Source organism: Trichoderma atroviride, chromosome 1 (genome assembly GCF_020647795.1).
Source record: "Trichoderma atroviride chromosome 1, complete sequence".
NCBI lineage: Eukaryota > Fungi > Ascomycota > Sordariomycetes > Hypocreales > Hypocreaceae > Trichoderma > Trichoderma atroviride.
Genome location: NC_089400.1, coordinates 3,276,763 through 3,297,444, shown reverse-complemented (window position 1 = coordinate 3,297,444; position 20,682 = coordinate 3,276,763). Strand labels below are relative to the sequence as shown.

At 52.9% G+C, this 20,682-nt stretch overlaps 9 protein-coding genes across 9 annotated transcripts; 4 read left to right on the top strand and 5 right to left on the bottom strand.

Annotated features, from left to right (window-relative positions):
• Positions 1-135: 135 nt before the first annotated feature.
• TrAtP1_001191 (uncharacterized protein) lies at positions 136-2,025 on the top strand. Its single transcript, XM_014086237.2, has 3 exons — positions 136-470; positions 540-1,116; positions 1,182-2,025. The coding sequence occupies exons 1-3, from the start codon at positions 243-245 to the stop codon at positions 1,640-1,642; spliced, it is 1,266 nt and encodes a 421-aa protein (XP_013941712.1). The 5' UTR covers positions 136-242; the 3' UTR covers positions 1,643-2,025.
• A 2,371-nt stretch (positions 2,026-4,396) lies between these two features.
• Positions 4,397-4,708, bottom strand: TrAtP1_001190 (uncharacterized protein; the record flags this gene model as incomplete). Its single annotated transcript, XM_066110887.1, has 1 exon — positions 4,397-4,708. One exon carries the CDS (start codon positions 4,706-4,708, stop codon positions 4,397-4,399), a length of 312 nt encoding a protein of 103 aa, XP_065966960.1.
• Positions 4,709-4,749: 41 nt separating this feature from the next.
• On the top strand, positions 4,750-6,992 carry TrAtP1_001189 (uncharacterized protein; the record flags this gene model as incomplete). The annotated part of the gene is made up of 4 exons (XM_014086238.2): positions 4,750-4,753; positions 5,553-5,600; positions 5,664-6,274; positions 6,357-6,992. The coding sequence occupies 4 exons, from the start codon at positions 4,750-4,752 to the stop codon at positions 6,990-6,992; spliced, it is 1,299 nt and encodes a 432-aa protein (XP_013941713.1).
• A 1,202-nt stretch (positions 6,993-8,194) lies between these two features.
• Positions 8,195-8,899, bottom strand: TrAtP1_001188 (uncharacterized protein; the record flags this gene model as incomplete). Its single annotated transcript, XM_066110886.1, has 4 exons — positions 8,195-8,461; positions 8,531-8,624; positions 8,709-8,727; positions 8,881-8,899. The coding sequence occupies 4 exons, from the start codon at positions 8,897-8,899 to the stop codon at positions 8,195-8,197; spliced, it is 399 nt and encodes a 132-aa protein (XP_065966959.1).
• Positions 8,900-9,635: 736 nt separating this feature from the next.
• TrAtP1_001187 (uncharacterized protein) lies at positions 9,636-10,302 on the top strand (the record flags this gene model as incomplete). Its single annotated transcript, XM_014086240.2, has 2 exons — positions 9,636-9,662; positions 9,730-10,302. The coding sequence occupies 2 exons, from the start codon at positions 9,636-9,638 to the stop codon at positions 10,300-10,302; spliced, it is 600 nt and encodes a 199-aa protein (XP_013941715.1).
• A 586-nt stretch (positions 10,303-10,888) lies between these two features.
• On the bottom strand, positions 10,889-11,662 carry TrAtP1_001186 (uncharacterized protein; the record flags this gene model as incomplete). The annotated part of the gene is made up of 1 exon (XM_014086241.2): positions 10,889-11,662. The coding sequence occupies one exon, from the start codon at positions 11,660-11,662 to the stop codon at positions 10,889-10,891; it is 774 nt and encodes a 257-aa protein (XP_013941716.1).
• Positions 11,663-13,146: 1,484 nt separating this feature from the next.
• On the top strand, positions 13,147-14,478 carry TrAtP1_001185 (uncharacterized protein; the record flags this gene model as incomplete). The annotated part of the gene is made up of 1 exon (XM_014086242.2): positions 13,147-14,478. The coding sequence occupies one exon, from the start codon at positions 13,147-13,149 to the stop codon at positions 14,476-14,478; it is 1,332 nt and encodes a 443-aa protein (XP_013941717.2).
• A 21-nt stretch (positions 14,479-14,499) lies between these two features.
• On the bottom strand, positions 14,500-16,920 carry TrAtP1_001184 (uncharacterized protein). Its single transcript, XM_014086243.2, has 4 exons — positions 16,486-16,920; positions 16,201-16,286; positions 15,336-16,136; positions 14,500-15,241 (listed from the first exon to the last, which is right to left on the bottom strand). Exons 1-4 carry the CDS (start codon positions 16,574-16,576, stop codon positions 14,753-14,755), a joined length of 1,467 nt encoding a protein of 488 aa, XP_013941718.2. The 5' UTR covers positions 16,577-16,920; the 3' UTR covers positions 14,500-14,752.
• Positions 16,921-19,443: 2,523 nt separating this feature from the next.
• On the bottom strand, positions 19,444-20,109 carry TrAtP1_001183 (uncharacterized protein; the record flags this gene model as incomplete). The annotated part of the gene is made up of 1 exon (XM_066110885.1): positions 19,444-20,109. The coding sequence occupies one exon, from the start codon at positions 20,107-20,109 to the stop codon at positions 19,444-19,446; it is 666 nt and encodes a 221-aa protein (XP_065966958.1).
• Between the last annotated feature and the right edge of the window lie 573 nt (positions 20,110-20,682).

The window sequence follows — 20,682 nt, the reverse complement described above, 5'->3', positions numbered from 1 at the left end:
GGCGCTTGGGTGGGCTCTGCTAAAAAGGTACCTGTTTCCGAGGGTATACCGAGTTGAAAGGCTGTGTGCGGCGCAAGTAGCGTCCTAGCAGAATGTCAGAATGATGCTCGATTGCCACTCTCGGAGCTTGCATCCGTGATCTCGGCGCATCGGGGTCTTGCTGTCACAAGGATTCAGGACTCAATTCCTTCCGCAGTCGAGGATTTTTCCCTCGTCAACCTCCCCAGAACCAGTATCTCGCCATGGCATCAAGGATTTCCACGAGACAATTCGCCAGGGGCCTGTCCCGAGGCTCGTCGTCTCCTCTTGTCTCTTCACAGCTATCGAACCATGCCCGGTATCTGGCTACCCCAGCCCATCCTGTGACGCAAGATGCAACGGGCTCCAAGGGACCAACGGCCATGGTCTTTCTCAACATGGGTGGTCCTTCTACGCTCCCTGAAGTCGGAAGCTTTCTCAGTCGGCTTTTTGTATGCACTTTTCTATATCATTTACTTGGTGTTATTTCGGTGACGTTGTGCTAATCATGGGTTGAATAGGCCGATGGTGACCTAATTCCATTGGGCAGACTGCAGTCATATATCGGGCCTCTGATCTCAGCGCGAAGAACACCAAAGATTGTGAAGCAGTATGACGCTATTGGAGGCGGCTCACCGATTCGGAAATGGTCAGAGTACCAAAACGAAGAAATGTGCAAGATCCTAGACAAGATCTCGCCGGAGACTGCGCCGCATAAGCCATACGTCGCTTTCCGCTACGCAGACCCATTGACCGAGGAGATGTATAACAAACTATTGGCGGATGGCTTTGGAAACGGAAAGGGTGGCAGAGCTGTCGCGTTCACCCAGTATCCACAGTATTCCTGCTCCACGACCGGCAGCAGTCTCAACGAGCTGTGGAAATGGCGCCAGAGACTGGAAGGCAAGACGGCTTCGGAAACCGGAAACGGTACCATCAACTGGAGCGTCATTGACCGATGGCCCACCCACCCTGGCCTTGTGGAGGCGGTTGCTCAAAACATTGAAGCAAAGTTGCTAGAGTACCCCGAGGAGCGGAGGAGCAAGGCCATTCTCCTCTTTTCAGCGCACAGCTTGCCCATGACCGTAGTCAACAGAGGTACGACATTCTCTTATATCCTACCCTTTCCCTATTTTCCTTTCTCATACTGACTGGTCGAATAGGCGACCCATATCCGGGCGAAGTTGCCGCCACTGTTCAAGCAGTGATGGAGCGACTCAAATTTTCCAACCCTTACAGACTATGCTGGCAATCGCAGGTTGGCCCGCAGCCTTGGCTGGGACCCCAGACGTCTCACACGGTGGAAAACTACATTGAGAAGGGCCAAAAGGACCTGGTTCTCATTCCCATTGCATTCACCTCTGACCACATTGAAACGCTCTATGAGCTCGATATCGAAGTCATTGGTGAGAGCGGCCACACTGATACCGTCAAGCGAGTAGAAAGCTTGAACGGCAGCCCAGTGTTTATCAAGGGGCTTGCGGACCTCGCAAAGACACATCTTGATTCTGGGGTCGCGTGCTCGCAACAGATGGGCCTCCGATGTCCCGCATGCAAGAGTGAGAGATGTGCAGAATCCAAAAAGTTCTTTGCTAGCCAGCAGGCCGCGATTTCGTCCGCCTAGGGTCGATTATAGCAGCTGGGTCAGGAGGACAAATACGGGTTGGGTTTTGGGAAACATAGTATCTGTAATATATACCACCAGTCCACTTCTCTACGGTACGGTTGCCAAACTCGTACAGTTCTTGTACTTCTTTTCAGAAGCTAGGTATATAGGGACTGAGTGGTAGGCAAAGGGCGTTGAATGTGTGAACTCGGTATACTGTATAGACTTGATAGACTTAATCAGCACCCATGGCACAAACACGCGCGAAGCTCGGCAATCGCTGAGTTTGTGGACGAACTCGTAGTTTACAAGCCCGAGTTTTAACGCCTGAGTGGCTGCAGAAGGTGGACATCTCGATCCGATGATGCCCCACCAGAGGAGCTCCATACTTTCGGTGTGCATTCATCCGGCTGAGTCGTGCTTATACGAAGAGAAAGACGCTTCTGTTGAAGCATATACTATAGACTCCATGTATATACAAGCAGATGCGGCGCAGCTTACAGCACCTACAGTAGAAGGACGGCTGACGTCTAGGCGCAGATGTCTAGCTGCAGAAGGTGGCTGGAATACGATCCCGCCCGCTGCAGCTCACTGGCCAGTCACGGTAGAGTGTGGCCATATCTCAGCTAAAATGCTCCGGTGACACCACCTGCCTATTTGTATCCCGCCTGATAAGCCAGTAATAGTTACATACATTACGGGCGTGCAGCAGGCAGAATAACTGACATTGTTGACATGGAAGAATAAGATGATTATACTCTTGCAGCATACGCAAAAAAAAACCGAGCAAAGGAGAAGAGAAAGAGAGAGAAGACGCACTACTGATGGAGCCACTTTCTCTTCACCATGTGGGGGTGAGATTGTCTTGCGTGTGGGGCGCTCCCAGACGGCTCTAATTTTAATTCTTGTGTCGATCATATGTGAGGGAGGCAAACGCTGCTCAGCCGTCAGTGGCTGGCGATTATCGTGTGGATGTCGTGTTTCTGCAGGTAACATGCACGCGGCCGTATTCTCGTGGTTTCTTTGACTATCAATTGATATATTAAAAGACAAGTTGATATCAAACGAGGAAGCGCCATCCAATGCGGCGGCCGATAGACTCACTCTCCCATTTTATAGGCCACCAGCTCAATGCGTCGAGCATGTCTGCCTGTGAGATTATCTCCGTAGCTTCAACCAGTTGGCATTCACATGCCGTACCAAGAAGAAAAGAGCACATCAGAGAGTTCAAGATACTGAATACTTCAAGACAGCAATTCTTACTTTTCATAGACAGCAGCATCCTCAGAGCTGAGGGACGTACCATGTTACCCTGCAATTCTGGAATAGGATACCAGATTTCAATGTCTTGAATATTAATTAGTACTGGTCGGATATTAGCACGCGCAAGGGTGCTGGGCAGCATCACCCGGTAGGTTTCGCGAGGCCTTGCCAGTGAGCCGTTGTCGCTGTTTCACAGCAGTCGCTTCATTATCCCAGCAGTTCCAGCAAAGACGCAGAACTGCAATTTGCGGCATGGAGACTGTCTCAGCCAACAGAGATGTTCCGGGAAGTTGTTCCTCGGAACGTGACCCGGACGCCTTTATTCCGCTGATGACTGACATCTCGTTTTGGCAGTGCAGACGGGCAGCGCGCCTGGCGTGGCAAATGAAGAGTGCGCTTCCCAGCCTATTAATAGCAGGTAGGCATCGCAGGCAATAAGCAGACGTTATGCTCGGGAGCCGCAATACGAGCAAAGGAGAAGCGCGAGTGCGGAGCAGTCTGGCGGGAAAAAGAAGCACCTGGAGCTCCTGAAATTAAGTGATATACGGAGTACATTAGGCACTGGTGCTAGCTAGCATTGCCGTACCTGGCCGGTACCTGTACTCGAACCATGTCACGTCGCTCCAGCCGGGTGACACTTGAGATTTGATTCGTGCGTTCCGAGACGAGGCCATAAATTTGCCAGCTCGGTCAATGCCGTGCATTCGGCCCCTTCGAGTCTACGGCAAGCAAGCGACAGCAACTTTTTTGCGTTTTTCAGCCACCTGCATGGCGTTTCTATATCATCAGGGTCCAAAGCAAAAGGTACTAGCACAGGTCACTCTAAGACAGCATCGGCGTCCTGCTCCATCCAGGTACTAGGCCAAGCCCGATCCGTGAGGCGCCACAGAGCAGCGGGTTGTGTGGCTGCGGCCAATCAGCGGCGCCCTACCGCAAGCCATGCCCTGGACCTCTGCTAATTGTCCAGCGCACCAGGCCATCGGTCCCCTGGAGGACTAGGCCTATCGCGGCCTAGCCCGCTAATGCACCCCCTTTTGCCATATTTACCACGCCTGGTTTGAAGCGAGCAGCTGCTAACACTGCTGGAAGCTCGTATGCCAGCAGCGGTCGCAGTGTATTACAGGCACAGCAGCAGCCGTAGCACGAGTACCCGTACCCCGAGCCCCGTGGCAGCAGCAGCGGCCAGTCGCGTACCGATACCACCCAACTGTAATTCAATTCAGGCCAGTGGAGTCGCTGCTCTCCCCAGGGGGTCGCTGCCGCAACTGCTGCACAGTCTGGCCCGGCCAAGGAACTCAGAAATTCCTCCCCGTCATCACCCCCGAAATTAATCTTCCTCCTCAAACTTTGGCCTCGTTGCACTTCACTTCACTTCTTCACTCCTCCCGTCATTGCTACTTCCCCTCTGGCCGGTTGAGCGCCTTGACATTTGTTCTTTCAATTCACCGCGGTCGTTTCTGCCTCTTCAAAACTATTTCTTCGAGCCCATTGACACGCGTCGTTATCTGCTTAGGGTTTCAGCGCATTTTCTCCTTTGGTAGGTCCTTTGCCCGCTCGATGCCACTCGAATCCCGTGCACGGCGCCAGCAGCGCAGCTTCAGAATCTTCGCCAGAGCCAGAGCCAGAGCCAGAGCCGCGCCGAGGACGTCCTCTTCGGCTGCTTCCCACGCGCGCGAGCTGCTTGCTGCCTGCCCTCTCCCGGAGCTTGAAGCCGCGAAGCTGCTGCTGTCGACGTGGCTCCTGGCTGTTCTGCGGCACTCCACCTCCCTGAGATGGCCTCACAGCTAACCAATCGCGCAGACACTCGTGCCTTCTTACCATTCTTTATTTAACCTTTCTTCGGACGCTCTTTATACATCACTATGGGTAAGATCTTTCTTTCTTTGGGCTGTGCATGGCCCTGCGTGTCCCGTGCAGGCGGCGAGGCAGGAGACAATCTGGACGTGCCACGAGGCGCCTCACCACGGCAGCGGCCTTGAGCGACACGAAGCATTGGCGCCTCCTTTTCCTTACACACAACAACCGTTCGCGCTCTTCTTCCCGTAGCCACATTTCGTTTCCCACCATCTACTGTTTCTTGGGTCGCTTTTTTTGGGCAAAGCAACAACATTTCCGCTCCTTCAAGTACAAGTTCCTTGTATCCGATTTTTTGTAATTCGACATGACGTTCGATCTGGTTCACCAAGTCAAATCGCGGGCTCGCAGCCTCCAGCTCGACAAAAGCGCCCTGTCGCCGGCAATGGCTACTCTGGAACAAGTTGCGTCACAGGCTCAGTCAACGAAGCGACTCAGCAGCCTGTCATCGAACGGACAAACTGCTGCAGCCAGCATTCCGGTGCCTGCATTTGTTCCCGCAACCATTCGTCGCTATCGCAGTATGCTGGAAGTTGAAGAGCCGCCCAAACTTGGACCATGGAATCCAATGTCATTCGAAGAACTATACACAACCCCTTTGCAATCTTCCATGGGATCTGATGATTACGATCCGAGCTCTGTCCAGTCAACGAGATCATGTTCTGAGAACACCAGTCTGCCGGCCACGGTTGGATGCCGAGGTGCTGAGTTGTCCAATCAGAAGCCTACAGATTCTCGCCTCTCGCCCTGCCATGCACAAATCATGTACGATAGTCATAGAATGAAGAGGGCTAACATTTGGGTAATTTAGCTTCCAACGGTGCCGAATCACCACAGGGCGTGGCTTCGCCTCCTCCTGGTAAGTCTTTTACTTCAGTGGGAAAGCTGCAGTATAGCTTTGTTTCTAACTTGAACACAATAGTCTCTCCTGCGATCGCTGCCGCTGCTGACAACAAGAACATTGTTCGACGAAAGCTGACTGGCTATGTTGGATTCGCCAACCTTCCCAACCAGTGGCACCGTAAGAGTGTGCGAAAGGGCTTCAACTTCAATGTGATGGTTGTTGGTGAATCTGGCCTGGGCAAGTCGACCCTCGTCAACACTCTTTTCAACACCTCTCTGTACCCTCCCAAGGAGCGCAAGGCGCCTAGCCTGGACATCATTCCCAAGACTGTCACCATCCAATCCATCAGTGCCGATATCGAGGAGGCCGGTGTCCGCCTGCGCCTGACCGTTGTCGACACCCCCGGCTTTGGCGACTTCGTTAACAACGATGAGTCTTGGCGCCCTATTGTCGACAACATTGAGCAGCGCTTCGACGCCTACCTGGACGCTGAGAACAAGGTTAACCGAATGAACATTGTCGACAACCGAATCCACGCCTGTGTTTTCTTCATCCAGCCTACTGGCCACTCACTGAAGCCCTTGGACATCGAGGTCATGCGACGCCTTCACACCAAGGTCAACCTGATTCCTGTCATTGCCAAGTCCGACACCCTGACGGACGAGGAGATTGCCAGCTTCAAGGCACGAGTAAGTTGAGCCTTTTTCTGTTTTTGACGTGTAGCGTTTTTCTATAGCATGGAATGATTTGCTAATGTGTACACTCCTCCAGATCTTGGCCGATATCAAGTACCACGGCATCCAGATTTTCGAGGGCCCCCGATATGAGCTCGACGACGAGGAGACCATTGCCGAGAACAACGAGATCATGTCCAAGGTCCCCTTCGCCGTTGTTGGCGCCACCAACGAGATCAAGACTGCTGATGGCCGCAAGGTCCGTGGTCGTGAGTACCCTTGGGGTATCATCGAGGTTGACAACGAGGAGCACTGCGACTTTGTCAAGCTTCGCCAGATGCTCATCCGAACACACATGGAAGAGCTCAAGGAGCACACCAACAACACCCTGTACGAGAACTACAGAACCGACAAGCTGCTTGCCATGGGTGTTTCCCAAGATCCTAGTGTATTCAAGGAGGTCAACCCTGCCGTCAAGCAGGAGGAGGAGCGTGCCCTGCACGAGCAGAAGCTCGCCAAGATGGAGGCCGAGATGAAGATGGTCTTCCAGCAGAAGGTGGCGGAGAAGGAGAGCAAGCTCAAGCAATCAGAAGAGGAGCTCTACGCACGCCACCGAGAAATGAAGGAGCAGCTCGATCGCCAGCGCCTAGAACTCGAAGACAAGAAACAGCGCGTCGAGAGCGGGCGACCGATAGAGAAGGAGGGCAAGCGAAAGGGATTCTCTCTGCGATAAACCAGTCCCAATGCCTCCCCTTGCTCACCACTCTCGAGTTGCGACTTGCTTTCCTGCATGATCAATATCAGAATATCCATGATGTCCATACAATATCTGCTCGACGCCTTTCCTTTTTCAGTTTTCGATTCTTTGTTTTTTTTTATGTCGCGTCCTTCTCGTCACTTTATTTTAATCATAAACTCATATAATCGCAGCCAAGAAAAGTTTGTCTTCCAGAGGGTGGGCAAGGGAACAAAAAACCTTTGTTATGAAAAACTGGTCGTGCAGGGTGGGAAGGAGTGCAGACTATGAAAACATTGCAAATCTTTGACTTGGTATGGTGGTCGCATCCAAAAACAGGGAGTCGGGGTTCTTTTACGGGAGGGGGCGTCTTTGCTTATCTACCGGGCCATCGTCCTAAGGGGTGAAGCAGGACGATGCTCCTAGAGAAGAGTCACAGGCAAACTAATTAATGTCCTCCTGCCTCTTGGTACAGTTGTTGTGGGAGGGTTGGGGGCCGCCGTGCGGAAAGTCACTCATTATTCATTCCCTACACGAATTGTCACTTTATGCTTTCCTTGAAATCTATGTCAGGCAGAGATATGGCCGAAAATACCCTGCGTCTCCCGTCTATTCCCCTCGGCATGCCTTCAGATGGTTTCTGTTATCTGTCTGGAAGGAACAGCGGATTTGAATTTGGCTGGAGCAAATGGACGGCTGGAGGAGGGTTGAAATCAGCAACTGTTGTATTTTAGTCGTGTGGTTGATGTCTCAACACGCGACGGTATGTCTAGGCTTGTTTGTCGTAATTTCCTAGCTAGTTTGATTTTACTGTCTCTATTTACTTTTTTTCTCTAAACGTTTTGGCCGTTACGCTCGTGCGAGTGAAGATGTGACATGTTTCCAAAGCCCACCCAAAATCCTGGCCTTGCGTCAAGAGTGCCTCGCCAATATTTGAAGGCTGCGCGTCGTAAGAGGAGAGAAGAGCGTCTGGTGGTTTGTTTGTTTGAAGGTGATTCCGCTAGCTAGATTACATTCGTCTCGGCATTCTTTGTTATTTTTTTTGTTTCGTTTATGATGGTTTTTTTTTAACTGTTTATATCCTTTTAGTCCTTAATTATTGCGTATAAAATAATATGATGTGGTCTTCATGTTTTCACCTCCGTTTCGCGTTCCGCAGCAAGAAAGCGCCGACGACGCCGGCAGCGATGCCAATGCCGCTAATAATGGCGACGCCCAGGAGGCCCTCCTTGGCGACCTTGTCGTCGATGAGTTGGCGCAGGTCGGTGGCCTGGAGGTTGGCAGGCTCCTTGTCGAGGAGGAGGTCGTTGTAGCGGCGGGCCTCGCCGTAGTTGCCGAGCTTGTAGTTGCCGAGGGCGAGGTAGTAGAGGCATTCGCGGCGGCGCTCGGGGGGAGACGCGGAAGATGTCGGAGAGGAGGCGGACACCGAGTTGCTGGTCGTTGCGGTTGTTTGACTTGACGAGGCCCTGTGTTTTTGACGACAGAAGAGTAAGAAGGATGCGCGCGATTATAGATGGAGGAGGGATGAGACAAACCCAGGCGTAGTTGAATTTGGTTTGGACGCCGACCATTTCGCCTTCTTTTTCGAACTGGGCGCGCAGGACGCTGAGCTCTGAAGGGTTCAGAGGGCTGGAGATGCGGGAAGAAAGTGGTTAGATTATGATGCCATCTTTGTACGGCGCGAAGAAGAGAGGAGAGGAGGTTTGAACGAACGTCTCTGCATCGAGGGCGTCTGCCATGTTGGATCAAGGTCAGTTAGCTGAGATGAGGTTCTTCTATGATAACGTATGTCGCAATGTTGCTGGTGAAACGGCAGCGAGCGTTTGCGCCGAGAGAGCTGTAGGCTGGAGAAGAGGAACAAGGCTAAGGAGGGTCCGCGTCTTACAGGGGAGTTCTGTAACCATTTTGCTAGGATTCTCGGGTGAGAGGGGGGACTTTTGGTACTAGGTATACGATGCGATGCGGCGCAAACGAAGGCTCAACTTTGTCTTTGAGCTGAGGAAGAGGAAAATGGAGGGAGGCAAGGGAGGCGCAAAGTGGCGAAGGATGCCGAGGTCGCTTTTTATTGTCGAGGGACTGAGAAGGTTATATTCAAGAAACGAGACGAGACGAGGGTGAGGCGAAGGGGGGGTTGAGACGCTAAAGAAGTAGGATGTAAGGGAGAGAGAAGAGTAGATTGAAATGAACAAGAGCTGATCGCTTAAGCCGTTGGCGTAGGTATGACTTTCGGCTTTGGAACCTTTTGGTCTCGTGAGTTTTGCCAATGCGGCTTGGCTCTTTGTCCTTGGAAACAGACCAAGCTTTTGGCTTGCGCAAAATGTGGCTGGTGGGTAGGTTTACCTTTTGGAGTGTGGCGTGGCTGGAGGGGAGATGACGTGGGAGACTGGGGAGCTGTGGCTTGTTGGCCGAACCTGGTGGTCGTCCCGGGAGACGGGCCTGGAATATGGAGTGCATGTTTCTTGGCTAAGGAGCTGTTTCGCTTTTTTCACAATTGTCGATTTTTTTGGACCCTGTGATTCGTGTTGAGCAACTGTTGATTACTGTTGAAGCGCGCGCAATAAGAAGAAGAGGCCTTTTCAAAACCATTTCCCCGAATTTCTATACATAGACGCAGCTGCTAAGCGTTGAACAACCGCCACAATGCTTCTCGCCGAGGATCCAGCTACGGTATGTTTCTTTGAACGAGAGAATCAGAGCATCGCATGCTAATCCTATCCAATCTGCCCACTCACAGCTCATCCACCACACCATCGACAACTTCAACATCCAGCCCGACAAGCTCGCCGTCGGGCGCATCGGCGAATCGCTCTCGACGCTGCAGCAGGCGCGCGAGCTGCACGTCCGCGACTCCGACTCGACGCTCAAGAAGCTCTCGCGGCAGCTCAACACCATCAACGCGCAGCACGGCGAGCTCGTTTCGTCGCACTCCTTTTCCGATCACGCATCGACCATTTCGCGCCTCGACACGCACAAGTTCCGCGTCGCAAAGGCGGCGTCCGACGCCGAGATGGAGGCCGAGCGGTTGGCGCAGCAGGCGGCCGATTTGGCGGCGCGGCTGCAGGAGCTGGAGCTGCAGGGCGTGGAGGGCTCCGAGGAGAGCCGGAGGCGAGATCCTGTGGACGACGAGGTGCTGCTACGACTTAAAGTGTATCGCAGCTTGGGGATTGAGATTGAGAGGGATGAAAAGGATGGCGAGTGGGCGCGGGCGGTGATTCGGAATGATAGGAAGGGGGATGTGCATGTGGTGAATATGGACAAGAAGTTTTCGCGGTACTTTTACGCGAATTACTTTTGGCAGGCAATCTGATTCATGGATGGATATGACCTTTTTTTTTTTTAGGTTTTATTGGGTTGCTTGTTTTTGATTGGATATTTTTGTTCTTTGGGAAGATACCATTACGAGGGAGTTGGAAATTGTTTTGTGTTTTTGAACATGCGGCGTTTGAGGGCAGTTGGAGGCATTTGTTGGAAACGATGACTACGCTTGGGACTTGAAAATAATCAAGTGTATATCAAATGGAGTATATCAATGTCCATCTTGATTGAGCAAATTGCTATAAGGGAGAGAAGTAAAAGAGACAAAAATCACAGTATAAATGTACAAATTTGCAAACTGCAGGCTCATGATCCTTTTGCTTATAAAACGCCAAGTCCAGTATCCCCCTCCGTGTCGTTGCGCCATGGTACTCGATCCGAGTACAAAATCATCATCAATCCAAACTGTTCCATCAAGGACACAAAAAAAAGGAAAGAAGAGCTAGATGGCATGAAAGCCATCCACAATCTGGCAAGTTTTCAGGTCCTCAACCATTCCACGACTCATATTCATCATTATCATCACCAAGATGGATAACTCGCACGCCTGTTTTCTCCTCACAGCACCGAAAACAACGTCAAGAAAGGTTTCTCTTGACTGCTTTCGAGTATGTCATCAAAGGGAAATACCCATCGCTGTGGTTGTTTGCGCCCGACCCAAGACGCGGCGCTGCCGACGGTGCCCGCACCCTGGAGCTGTTTGGAGACGGCGTCGTCAGGAGCATCTTGTCGGGGCTCCGGGTGCGGCCCTTCATCATGAGGAAGCCGCTCCCGCTCTCGGCCGCCGTGCTGGTCGGGCCGCCGGACGCGGTGCGCCGGTGATGCCGGTCGTGCGAGCGGTCGTGCAGCAGCTCGGAGCGCGAGTTGATGGTGGTCCAGGCAGCGTCGTTGTCGTCGTCGTCGCCGAGGCGCCAGCCGCCAACGCCCTCAAAGTCCCGCTCGGCGCCGACGCTGGGGATGAGGCCGAGGCCAATGTCGCTGGCGGGCGTGGCGGTGCCGGAGTAGACGGACGAGCTGGGCCGGCGGCGGCGGTGCCTCTTGAGCAGCGTGGACGAGGCCGACGGGCTGACGCTGTTGGCGCGGCTGTTGATGGACGACGACGACGATGGCGTCCGTGGCGGCCGGAGATGGGACCTTTTGCTGCTGGTGATGAGGCCGCTGCTGCTCTCGGCGAGGTGGGCCAGGGACTGCGATACGAGAGACAGGGCGATGTCGAGGTAGACGACGAAGACGCGGAAGATGAGGATGGAGAAGGCAAAGGTGGTGGTGATGCCGGCGAAGATGGCGAGCGGGATGGTGGTGATGAGGAGCAAGGGCACGACGCAGGCGTAGAGAGGGTTGAGGAGCGCCATTCGGGAGAGATTGATTGGAATATATGATATATGTGGATTTTGTTTTCTTCAATCAATTGTGGGTGCAAGTTGATGGGGTCATGACATGGTTGAGGTTTGTTGTTTTGATAAAGTTGGAATTGATCGTCGTTGGTGAGGTGAATGCTCAAATGTCTTATAAAAAAAAAGAGAAAAGGCAGAGCAGAGCAGAGCACGCGACAGACACGCCAAGACAAGTAAAAGTATCAATGGAAGATGAAACAGGCCAAAAGAGGAAAGACAAAAATTCCAATCAAGCCGTTTTGGATTTTTATGTGTGTTACAGAGGGGAGCGCAAAAAGGGAGGATGCGATAAGAAGCTGTTAGAGGGCCAAGAAACTTTGAGACGAAGTTCTGAGCAGGGGCAGGATTGGAGAGGCTAAGCACATGTATGTATATAGAAACGCGGCAGTGGGTCAAGACGCAGAGATGTCAGCAAAGAGCGACAAGGGAAAAAAAAAATCAAATCGTTTGCAGAGTCAGTACCTGGAAAAAGGAAGAGGAGAGGAAAAGGGAGGGGTGGCGAAAAGAAACGAAAGAAGGCTCGGTTATTGGTAGGTAGCCTAAGCGGTTCTGTAAAGCTTGTGGCTGCTTTGGATCTGAGGGTCTAGGTCTTTCGTGGGAGGCGTCAAGGTGTGTGTGAGAGGTTCTATCATCTAGACCTAAGGATTTAGCTGCTGCTGCTGCTGCTAACGTTGGAAGCCTGTTTTTGGCAGCTCTGGAGGAGAAGCAGTTGAGCAGGGAGAGCTCGAGTGGGTTGCGGATATCACATGTTTGGGAGCAACCGGTTGGCCGGATCGGATCCCCGCTGGCTAGGATGAGGAGCCGGGGTTGCTGATACGTTGATATGATATGGGTGCTATTACCACTGCTAATGCCACTGCAACCACTGCAGTCACTGCTACACAAGAGAGGGATGGATGGATTCTTGCATGCACTGCAGTTCATCAGCCATGATTCATGCGGTGCGGGGAAGCGCCGGCCGGCCGCGGCGTGGCTTGTGGCGCGTCTGCTGCTGAATCAGGGCGGGTATGAAGCTTTTGTTAGAGAGTCATGGATGCTGTGCCAAGTCCATGTGGAATCTCCAAGTTTATGCCGAGCAGTATCTACAGCGCAGCCTATACTGTACCAACCATCCATCTATACCATGCAATGGCCAACGCCCACAAGGCTGGATGGAATTCGATTCGAGATCGGCTCTGAGTGGGTCGCCGGGACCGTTCTCCATCCCCGCTCTTCTCTTCTCCACCTCAGACTCACTTGAGAGGACGTTTCACGCCTCGAGCACGTTTTTGATGCACGACATGCAGCTCGGCTCGTTCTGCTGTCTCACTTGTACGATGCCGGCTCGTGGGTAAAGCGACAAATAAAACGAAATCTTGGCAGATTATCCACTTATTCTCAAAAACTTCTCCTTTCTGGAGAAGTCATGAGCCTGCAGTGCATAAAGCTCTGAGACACAAGAAATGTGCCAACAACACCAAAACCAAGGCCACGATGGGACTCCCGCCGCCTCACCCCAGTCAGATACCAACACCCGGCCTCGCTACAATGACTCCTTCCCCTGGCATCTCGGCGCCTTTGACGCCCACTGCCATCCCACCGACACCATGAGCTCCATCGCCTCTCTCGCCACTCTCAACGCCCGAGCTCTCGCCATCATGGCCACCCGCTCGCAGGACCAGCATCTCGTTGCGCAAGTCGCAGCCGAGCATGGCGTTTCCGACTCAGACTCGCCTTTGAACCATGGAGACGACTCAATCTTGGATGGTCTAGCTAGCAAAAGGACATGCAGAGTCGTTCCGGCGTTTGGCTGGCATCCCTGGTTCTCATACCAGCTCTACGACGACACCGCCTCCAACCACAGCTCTCCCAATTCAAATCCAGATAACGCTACATCTACGACGGAAGACGCCTTCAGGATTGCTCACTACAAAGCCGTCCTCTCACCCACTCCCAAAGACCCATCCTTCCTCTCCTCCCTCCCCCCTCCAACCCCCTTATCCTCATTCATCGCATCCACCCGCAAACACCTCACTTCCTTCCCCCACGCCCTCATCGGCGAAATAGGCCTCGACAAGGGCTTCCGCCTCCCGCATCAATGGCTCCCCGACGACGCCTCTTCTCGCGACGAGGGCCTCACCCCCGGTGGGCGCGAGGGCCGGCTCCTCAGCCCGTACCGCGTGCAGATGCAGCACCAGCAGGCTGTTTTGCAGGCCCAGCTACGGCTTGCGGGCGAGACGGGGAGGGCAGTCAGCGTGCATGGCGTGCAGGCTCACGGCGTGCTGTACGACACAATAGCAGCGTGTTGGAAGGGCCATGAGAAAAAGATTCTCTCCCGGAGAGAGAAGAAGCAGATTGCTCCGGGAGCCGAAGAAAGCAGCAGCTCCGACGATGACGACAATGAAGATGAAAATGGAAACGAAAAGGAGCCCAAGCAAAAGAACAAGACAGCACGCGGCAAACCCTTCCCACCGCGAATATGCCTCCACTCCTACAGCGGCAGTGCCGATACCCTCAAACAGTGGTTCCATCCCGCAGTGCCCTCCCAAATCTTCGTCTCCTTCTCCACGGCCGTCAATCTAGGCACCGACAGCGGCAGGGCAAAGCTCGAGGGCGTCGTGCGTGCCGTGCCGGACGACAGGATCCTCGTCGAGAGCGACTTGCACATGGCGGGCGAGGAGGCCGAGGCGATGCTGGAGGACATGTATCGGCTGGTGTGTGAGATTAAGGGGTGGGATCTGGAGCCAGGGGTGAGGACAATAGGGAAGAATTTTCAAGACTTTATATATGGATAGACAGCAAATTTTGATGAACATGTTTATTTAAACTCTCTTTCTTCGTTTATTTAAAAAAAAAATTAGTAAATTTCTATCAACGCCATGTTGTCGGTGGCACGCTTGCTTCATTCTCGTCCGTTGGTTGTATGCAAACACCACGGCCATATCAGTTTCTAGTTTTTTTCCCCCTTTGTGTGGTATGTAATTATTATTATGTATTAATAGCCCTTTTTCTGCTTCATGTCTTTCCAATCCTGATGGCCCATAATCTCTTTCATCTTCACAATGGTCTTCAATTCCCATCGGGTCTCTTCTCATCATGCATTTCCCTCACTTCATCATAAGCTGGAGGGCTCACGTCCTCGGTGATCCTCGGCGGCAGCGACTCGGCCCTCCTTGCCGCCCTCCTCTCTTCTTCAGCAGCCACCATGTCGCTGAATACAGAGGCTGCCTCCTGGAAAGACGCAAGCTCGTCCTCCATCGAGGCATCCTCCTCATCCCGTGAATTGATCAACATGCTTGTCTTTTCGTTAAGTTCAATGTGTTTGGTGCGGAATAAATCTCGAAAGTTACAAAGGAAATTCTGGATGCTTTGTTTGAAGCCGGCTCGGCGGGCTTGCCTTTGGCAGCGGCGTTGGGCTCGAGCTTCGCGGCGGTGTTGGCGATTACTGAGGTTTCTCGTCCGGCGCGTGTGGCTTCGCTGACGAATGGATCGGAGAATAAAGAAAAGGCCCAGGTGGAAGGTGAAGATGATTGCGAACAGGGGGGCGTAGGTGACGTGCTGTTTGAAAGACTGTTAGAGTCAAGCATTCTATGTGAAATCCTTCTTTCATATGAAACAAAGGAGGGGGGGACAGAGGGCAGCATCTACTTACTCTTCGGGGATGAGCCGGTGTTAGTCTGGTAGAGTTGCTATTACGGTCGCGGTAATAGAAAAAGTGCTGGCCTCCCTCGCCATCCACTTGCATGCTTACAACAAGATCATCTTCTCGGTGATGGGGATAGCGGTGAGGATGGCGATGGTGCCGATGGTGGTGATTTTTATCAGGCGAGTATCCGAGCACGGAATCCACCCAGTGCTCCATGGTGCCTCGGAGAGTAGAAGAGGCGAGCCTGGCGGTTTGATAAAAGGTCTGCAAGTTGAAGGCCGGAGTTGAAGGGGCAATTCCTAGCCCGTCCAATACTTTGCGCTGCTTAACCACAACGAGTTCCCTAAGCTCGTTGATCTGCTGCTCCATGGAAAGGATGCCTTTGATTTCGGCCTTGACCTCGTCGTCGACTTGTGTCAGGCCAGTGATTTCTTTGACCTTGTCCAGAAGCTTTTCCTGGTCGACTCGGGTGGGCGCATGGCCTTCGGTTGTGTAAACAACAGAATCTCCTCCAATGTCGTAGACTTTGACAGGGGTTCGCTGTCTGAAGCTGGTGAAAAAGGTCGTCTCAGGAACGGCCTCTCCGTCCAAGGACATGATTGTCAACGCCAAGTCTTGGTCCCAGGGCACCCGTCGTGCGTGCTCCTTGCAAGTGAAGTTCCAGCTCGCAGTGACGGTGTGTCCGTCCAGCGAGGCGAATGTCCCCTGGCCGGTGCCGTTGTCATCTTGAGAGAGCAGGAATCCGTCGATTCTTACTTTGGCCTCGTTGCAAGCTTCTGGGGATTCTTGGATGTCAAGATTGAAGACCTTTAATGTTGGTGAGCAATACAATTCCACTAGATCACGGACAGCTTTGATTTTATCTTCTTACCAGTGTTTGGTCGGTAGTCTTTGCACTCTTGGAACCGCTCGAATCTATAGCAACAGCGACGGAAAAGGCAGAGCTGGCTGGAGCACCTATTCCAGATGGCAAGAAAAACAATATTAGTACAGGGCTCGATGAATATTTTGATGGCTGCTTCCACGCAAGATCCTCCATCCACTCCGGGTAGGGTACCCAGTCTAGGCGTCTTGCTTCATCGTCTTTCCAACCTCTTTCTGATTCCTTGTTTCTCTCGTTTCCACATGGGCGTCTTCCATCATGGCTTGTACACACCTCTTGATGATGTCGGATCCACCGGTAAAGGCCTCGCCAACACTGCCGATGGCGCCAATATGAGCGTCGCCGCCTTGCCGAGGCCACGCATCGTGTGGGTTTTCCAGGCAGCTAGTATTATCGGACGGCGCCGTATAGTATACTCTCCTCTTCGTATATGACAAAACAGCAATGACAGCCAAGACCCAAAACAAACAAAAGGCAGAAACAAACAAAAAAAGAACAGACAAGTGGCAAAACGTTTGCAAACAGAATAAGCTTAATAAAGAAGCCTAGAATCCTGCTCCGCAATAATGCTTAATAAAAAGAGAGACGACGTGAGAGACGCGCGTCCGAGTACGAAAGCAAAAAAAGCCTTTTTGGGGATGGGAGCGAATGAGGGAGTGTGGGAAGGGAGAGAAGAGAGGGAGAAGAAACAAAGCGGCTCGAGTATCGCCTGCTGAGGCCGCATTGGATTCTACTTGTACAGACACAAGGCAACAGGGCGCCTTACTGGAACAAGCAGATGATGCTCCATTCTGGCTGGCAGCAAAGCCTCCCTTTGGGACTTTGGCCAGGCCATGCGGGCCTTTGGGGCCTTTGGGGGAGGCGCAGCGGGCAAAGGGACCGGCGACGGGCTTGGAATACGGGCACGCTACAGGCGGTTTGAGACAGATATTACGGGGTCCTGTAGGGCGGTTGGCAGCGCTGGCAGCACCACGGCGTGCGCTGGAGCTACAGCGTTACAGCGGCTGACGATGGGCCTGGGCCTGGGCCCTAACGGTACCTACATTGCTGCACAGGCCCATGCTCGCAGGTCAGCACCTTGATTTTCCAATTGGATTTGGACGAGCGTTTGGGCACGATGCGACGTCTCCGCGCGACGTGCACCGAAAAGCATCAACAACATGCCCAATCTGGACGGCTGCTGTCCAGCGCTCAGAAGCTCTATTTCCTCTAATCTGCGTGTGTTCCTTACGGTGCAAGTTGCCGCCGTGGCCAGGGGTGCTGGAATCGGCCAAACGCTATTCGAAGCACGTCTCAGTTGCAGCAGCACCACCATCACCCATCCCATCTCACCTCCGTCGAGTTCACATCGTCCAAGAGCAACTGACCCGCAGCAGGCTAACACATGCTATGCCTCATCATGCCAGCGGCCAATTATTCATGCCTTCTCCCTTTTCGGTCAACCTCCGTCGCCCTTCTGCAGGCATCGACTCGGCCATCCGAGCCTCCCTCGGCCACACTATTTCTCTCTGACGGACTGGCTCTCCTTCGAAAGGGACTAGACTATCTGCGCAATGATTGAGAAACCACAGAGAGGACCGGGAAATAAGAGGGGCCCGATCGCACAACCTTGCCGGCTCTAGAACACTTGCCTCGTATGGATGGGCGAGGTTATTAAAGATTTTGGGGTTGTGCACCCTTTTTCTGGGTTATGGCCCCATATACTTGTACGACAAACCACATCAGTCAGCAGAGCGTAACCCGGCGTTTACAAAACTACTGCTACCTGCACGGATACTAGCATCTGTTGATATGCCTACTCTTTGTTTCAGAGTAGGGCGGAATAGAAGAACAAAGAAGACGAAGAAGAACCAGCGCGGGCCTCAAGTTTTTTGTCTGTGCTTCGGGCATTGCCAAACCGGTCACTCCGCCTGCTGCGCCGCCTCAGCGAAACAAGTTCCAGCTCGACCTCCGCCGACAAGCCGTCCAGCCGTTAGCCGAGTCACACCAGAAAACCCACTGCTTGCATTGCTCTCCCTCTCTTTGTCACTCTCTCTTTGGACTCTTTTGGGCAGTGATCGAAGAGAGCTGTTGGTCACCCACGGAACTGGCGTGCCGTAGAGCGGTGTCTGTGCGCTGTGCAGCATCTCCTTACATCAGTGTCTGCAAAGCAGCCAGCAATGGTGATAGGCGAGCCCGATTCAGCAGCTAACGCACGGCGATTGCATCAAGGGCAGACGCTACGTGGACACACAAACGTGCTTGTGCTTTGGGAGCACGAGAAACAAAGGAGAAGAAGCAAGAAAAACCGCTAGCAGGTTGATGCAACGGCGGCCTGCTTTGGGAAATGCGTGTCCCAGGCAAAACACTATTGCTACTACCACTGCCTCGCAGCAGCACCCGTCAACTTCGTGATCAGCGCTCAAAAGACGTCAAAAGGATGCTGCCGCCAGGTCCAAGCTGCATCTTCTAGTTTAGACGCACCGCTGCTAGCTGAATGCCAAGCCACGGGCGACAAACAAGCTTCTTCCCAAGACCGATCTGGCGTGGCGCCCAGCATCCTTACTCAGGAGCTTATACGAGGTGTCATCTCGCCGGCGGCTCCACAGCCAACTAGCTGCTGAAGACGGGATCGAGACATATTCTTCTTTTGTCGCTCCGCATTGCTACTGTAAGTGGGCATCAACTCGGCGGTTACAGAATACTCCGTTCCTGGTCTACACTGCCCCGGCTTGGTAATTGTTGATTATTGCATTGCTTATATTCCAGCAGAGAATCGTCGCTGGCTGGATAGTCTATGGGTAGGTACTAGCCGGGAAGCTGACTTGATACCCGCGCCAGTCTGAGTACAAGTATCCGTATATCCGTCGCACCATGCTCCGCCGAGTGCTTTGATTTTATCACGCTCCAGTTGGCCCTTCTGATCTACCTCTAAACTAGATCAAGTACAGACATGCGGGACGTAGACCATCTTCTGGCCACTTTTTCAACCGCTATGGATATCGGCTCGTGAATTAGCGCACATGGCTCCTTTTCTTGCGGCTACCGGACCTCTACGGCCACAGCTCCGTTGTCCTCCACGAGACTTCAGACTCTGAGACCTCGGCTCTGTGGTTCCATCTCCTTGCTCTCTTGGGGTCTGACAGATCCACCTGGTCTATAGTCTCTGGAACAATGACCAACACTCGAAAATTCTTTCGTGCCAGCGCATCGTTGACATCTTCCACCTCCTGCCCTAGCCCCAGCCCCGGCTCAGGCTCTTGCGTCAGAGGAGTTCCTGGTGGCGGGTTTCGGAACGAGCCTCTCATCAGGGGGGCTCAAGTTGCCAAACCATGAGGTCAGTTCTCTGCTCCAGCTCCACGCATCTTTCTGCTCGTCTGCACCGCCGACAGCCCGCATCCAGGGTTGCAGGGCTGCTCTTACTGGCGCGGCGGCTTCCGACTCAATGTCTGGGCCGATAATATACGCCCGGCCTCGCAACCGCCACTGAGTGCTGGAGCTTTTCGCCCAGAAGACAGCTTCTACGGGACCTCCCATTGTGGATTGCGGCTCTGACGGTGCTGACGACGGCTCATGTCTGCTGCCAATGAGCTCGGGTACCTTTTCCATGCGCACGTCTGTTGTAATGGCCGGCAGGTCACTGGTGTAGACGGCCGGGTTCCGCGGGGCCGGGTTCCTGTGATTGTCTGGCAGAGAAGCCCACATGCCTCGAAAGATGACGGTCCGGGCCCTAGGCTCAACCTGATGGCCGTCCAGCGGATGGAGCGTGCTGAGGGTGAAGGTGGCAGAGTCCATCTGCTGGATGTGCGAGAGGAAAGCAGAGCGCCATGGTGCCTCGCGGTTGGCCATTGTGAGGTGGTGGTTGAGATGGCTCAGAAGCTGTCTTGTGCGTCTTGCAGGCGATGTAGATGGATTCATGGGGAATCCACGTGGTTGTCTCTGAGCGAGAGCAACTGGAGGGGAGAATTAGTGAAAGCACTATTGCAATTCGATGATGCGATTTTAGGAGCTGGAGCTCTGCTTGGCCCCACTTGTGCCGAGCAGGTATGGCGTCTAGAATCAACGAGAGCAACGGTACTGCAAAATAATCTCGCGGGCTTTGATACATGTGAATTGTGATGCGTCTAGAGCCCATTTCTTTTGCTGTACAGGGAATATATACCTTGCATTTCTGATGCGATTCAATCATTGGCTTGTTAAAATAGTTCATCATTTCTCAGCGTCACATTCTGCGCGCGTTGTGATTAGTAACTGAAGCTAGCCGAATCAATTAATCAAATAGAGTTGCCTACCCTAGACAGAGGCTAATTTATACGCGTTTAGCGATCAATAATTCGGTTCGCTGTGGTTGAATAATGGGATATTGAAAGCCTCGTGGTAAATTGCATTGATTCCAATTTCATATGAATGCTTCTGATATCGGTGCCGATGAAATATCACTGAACGAGCCAGGACATGCAACCACTTGCTATGCGTATCTGCCAAGGGAAT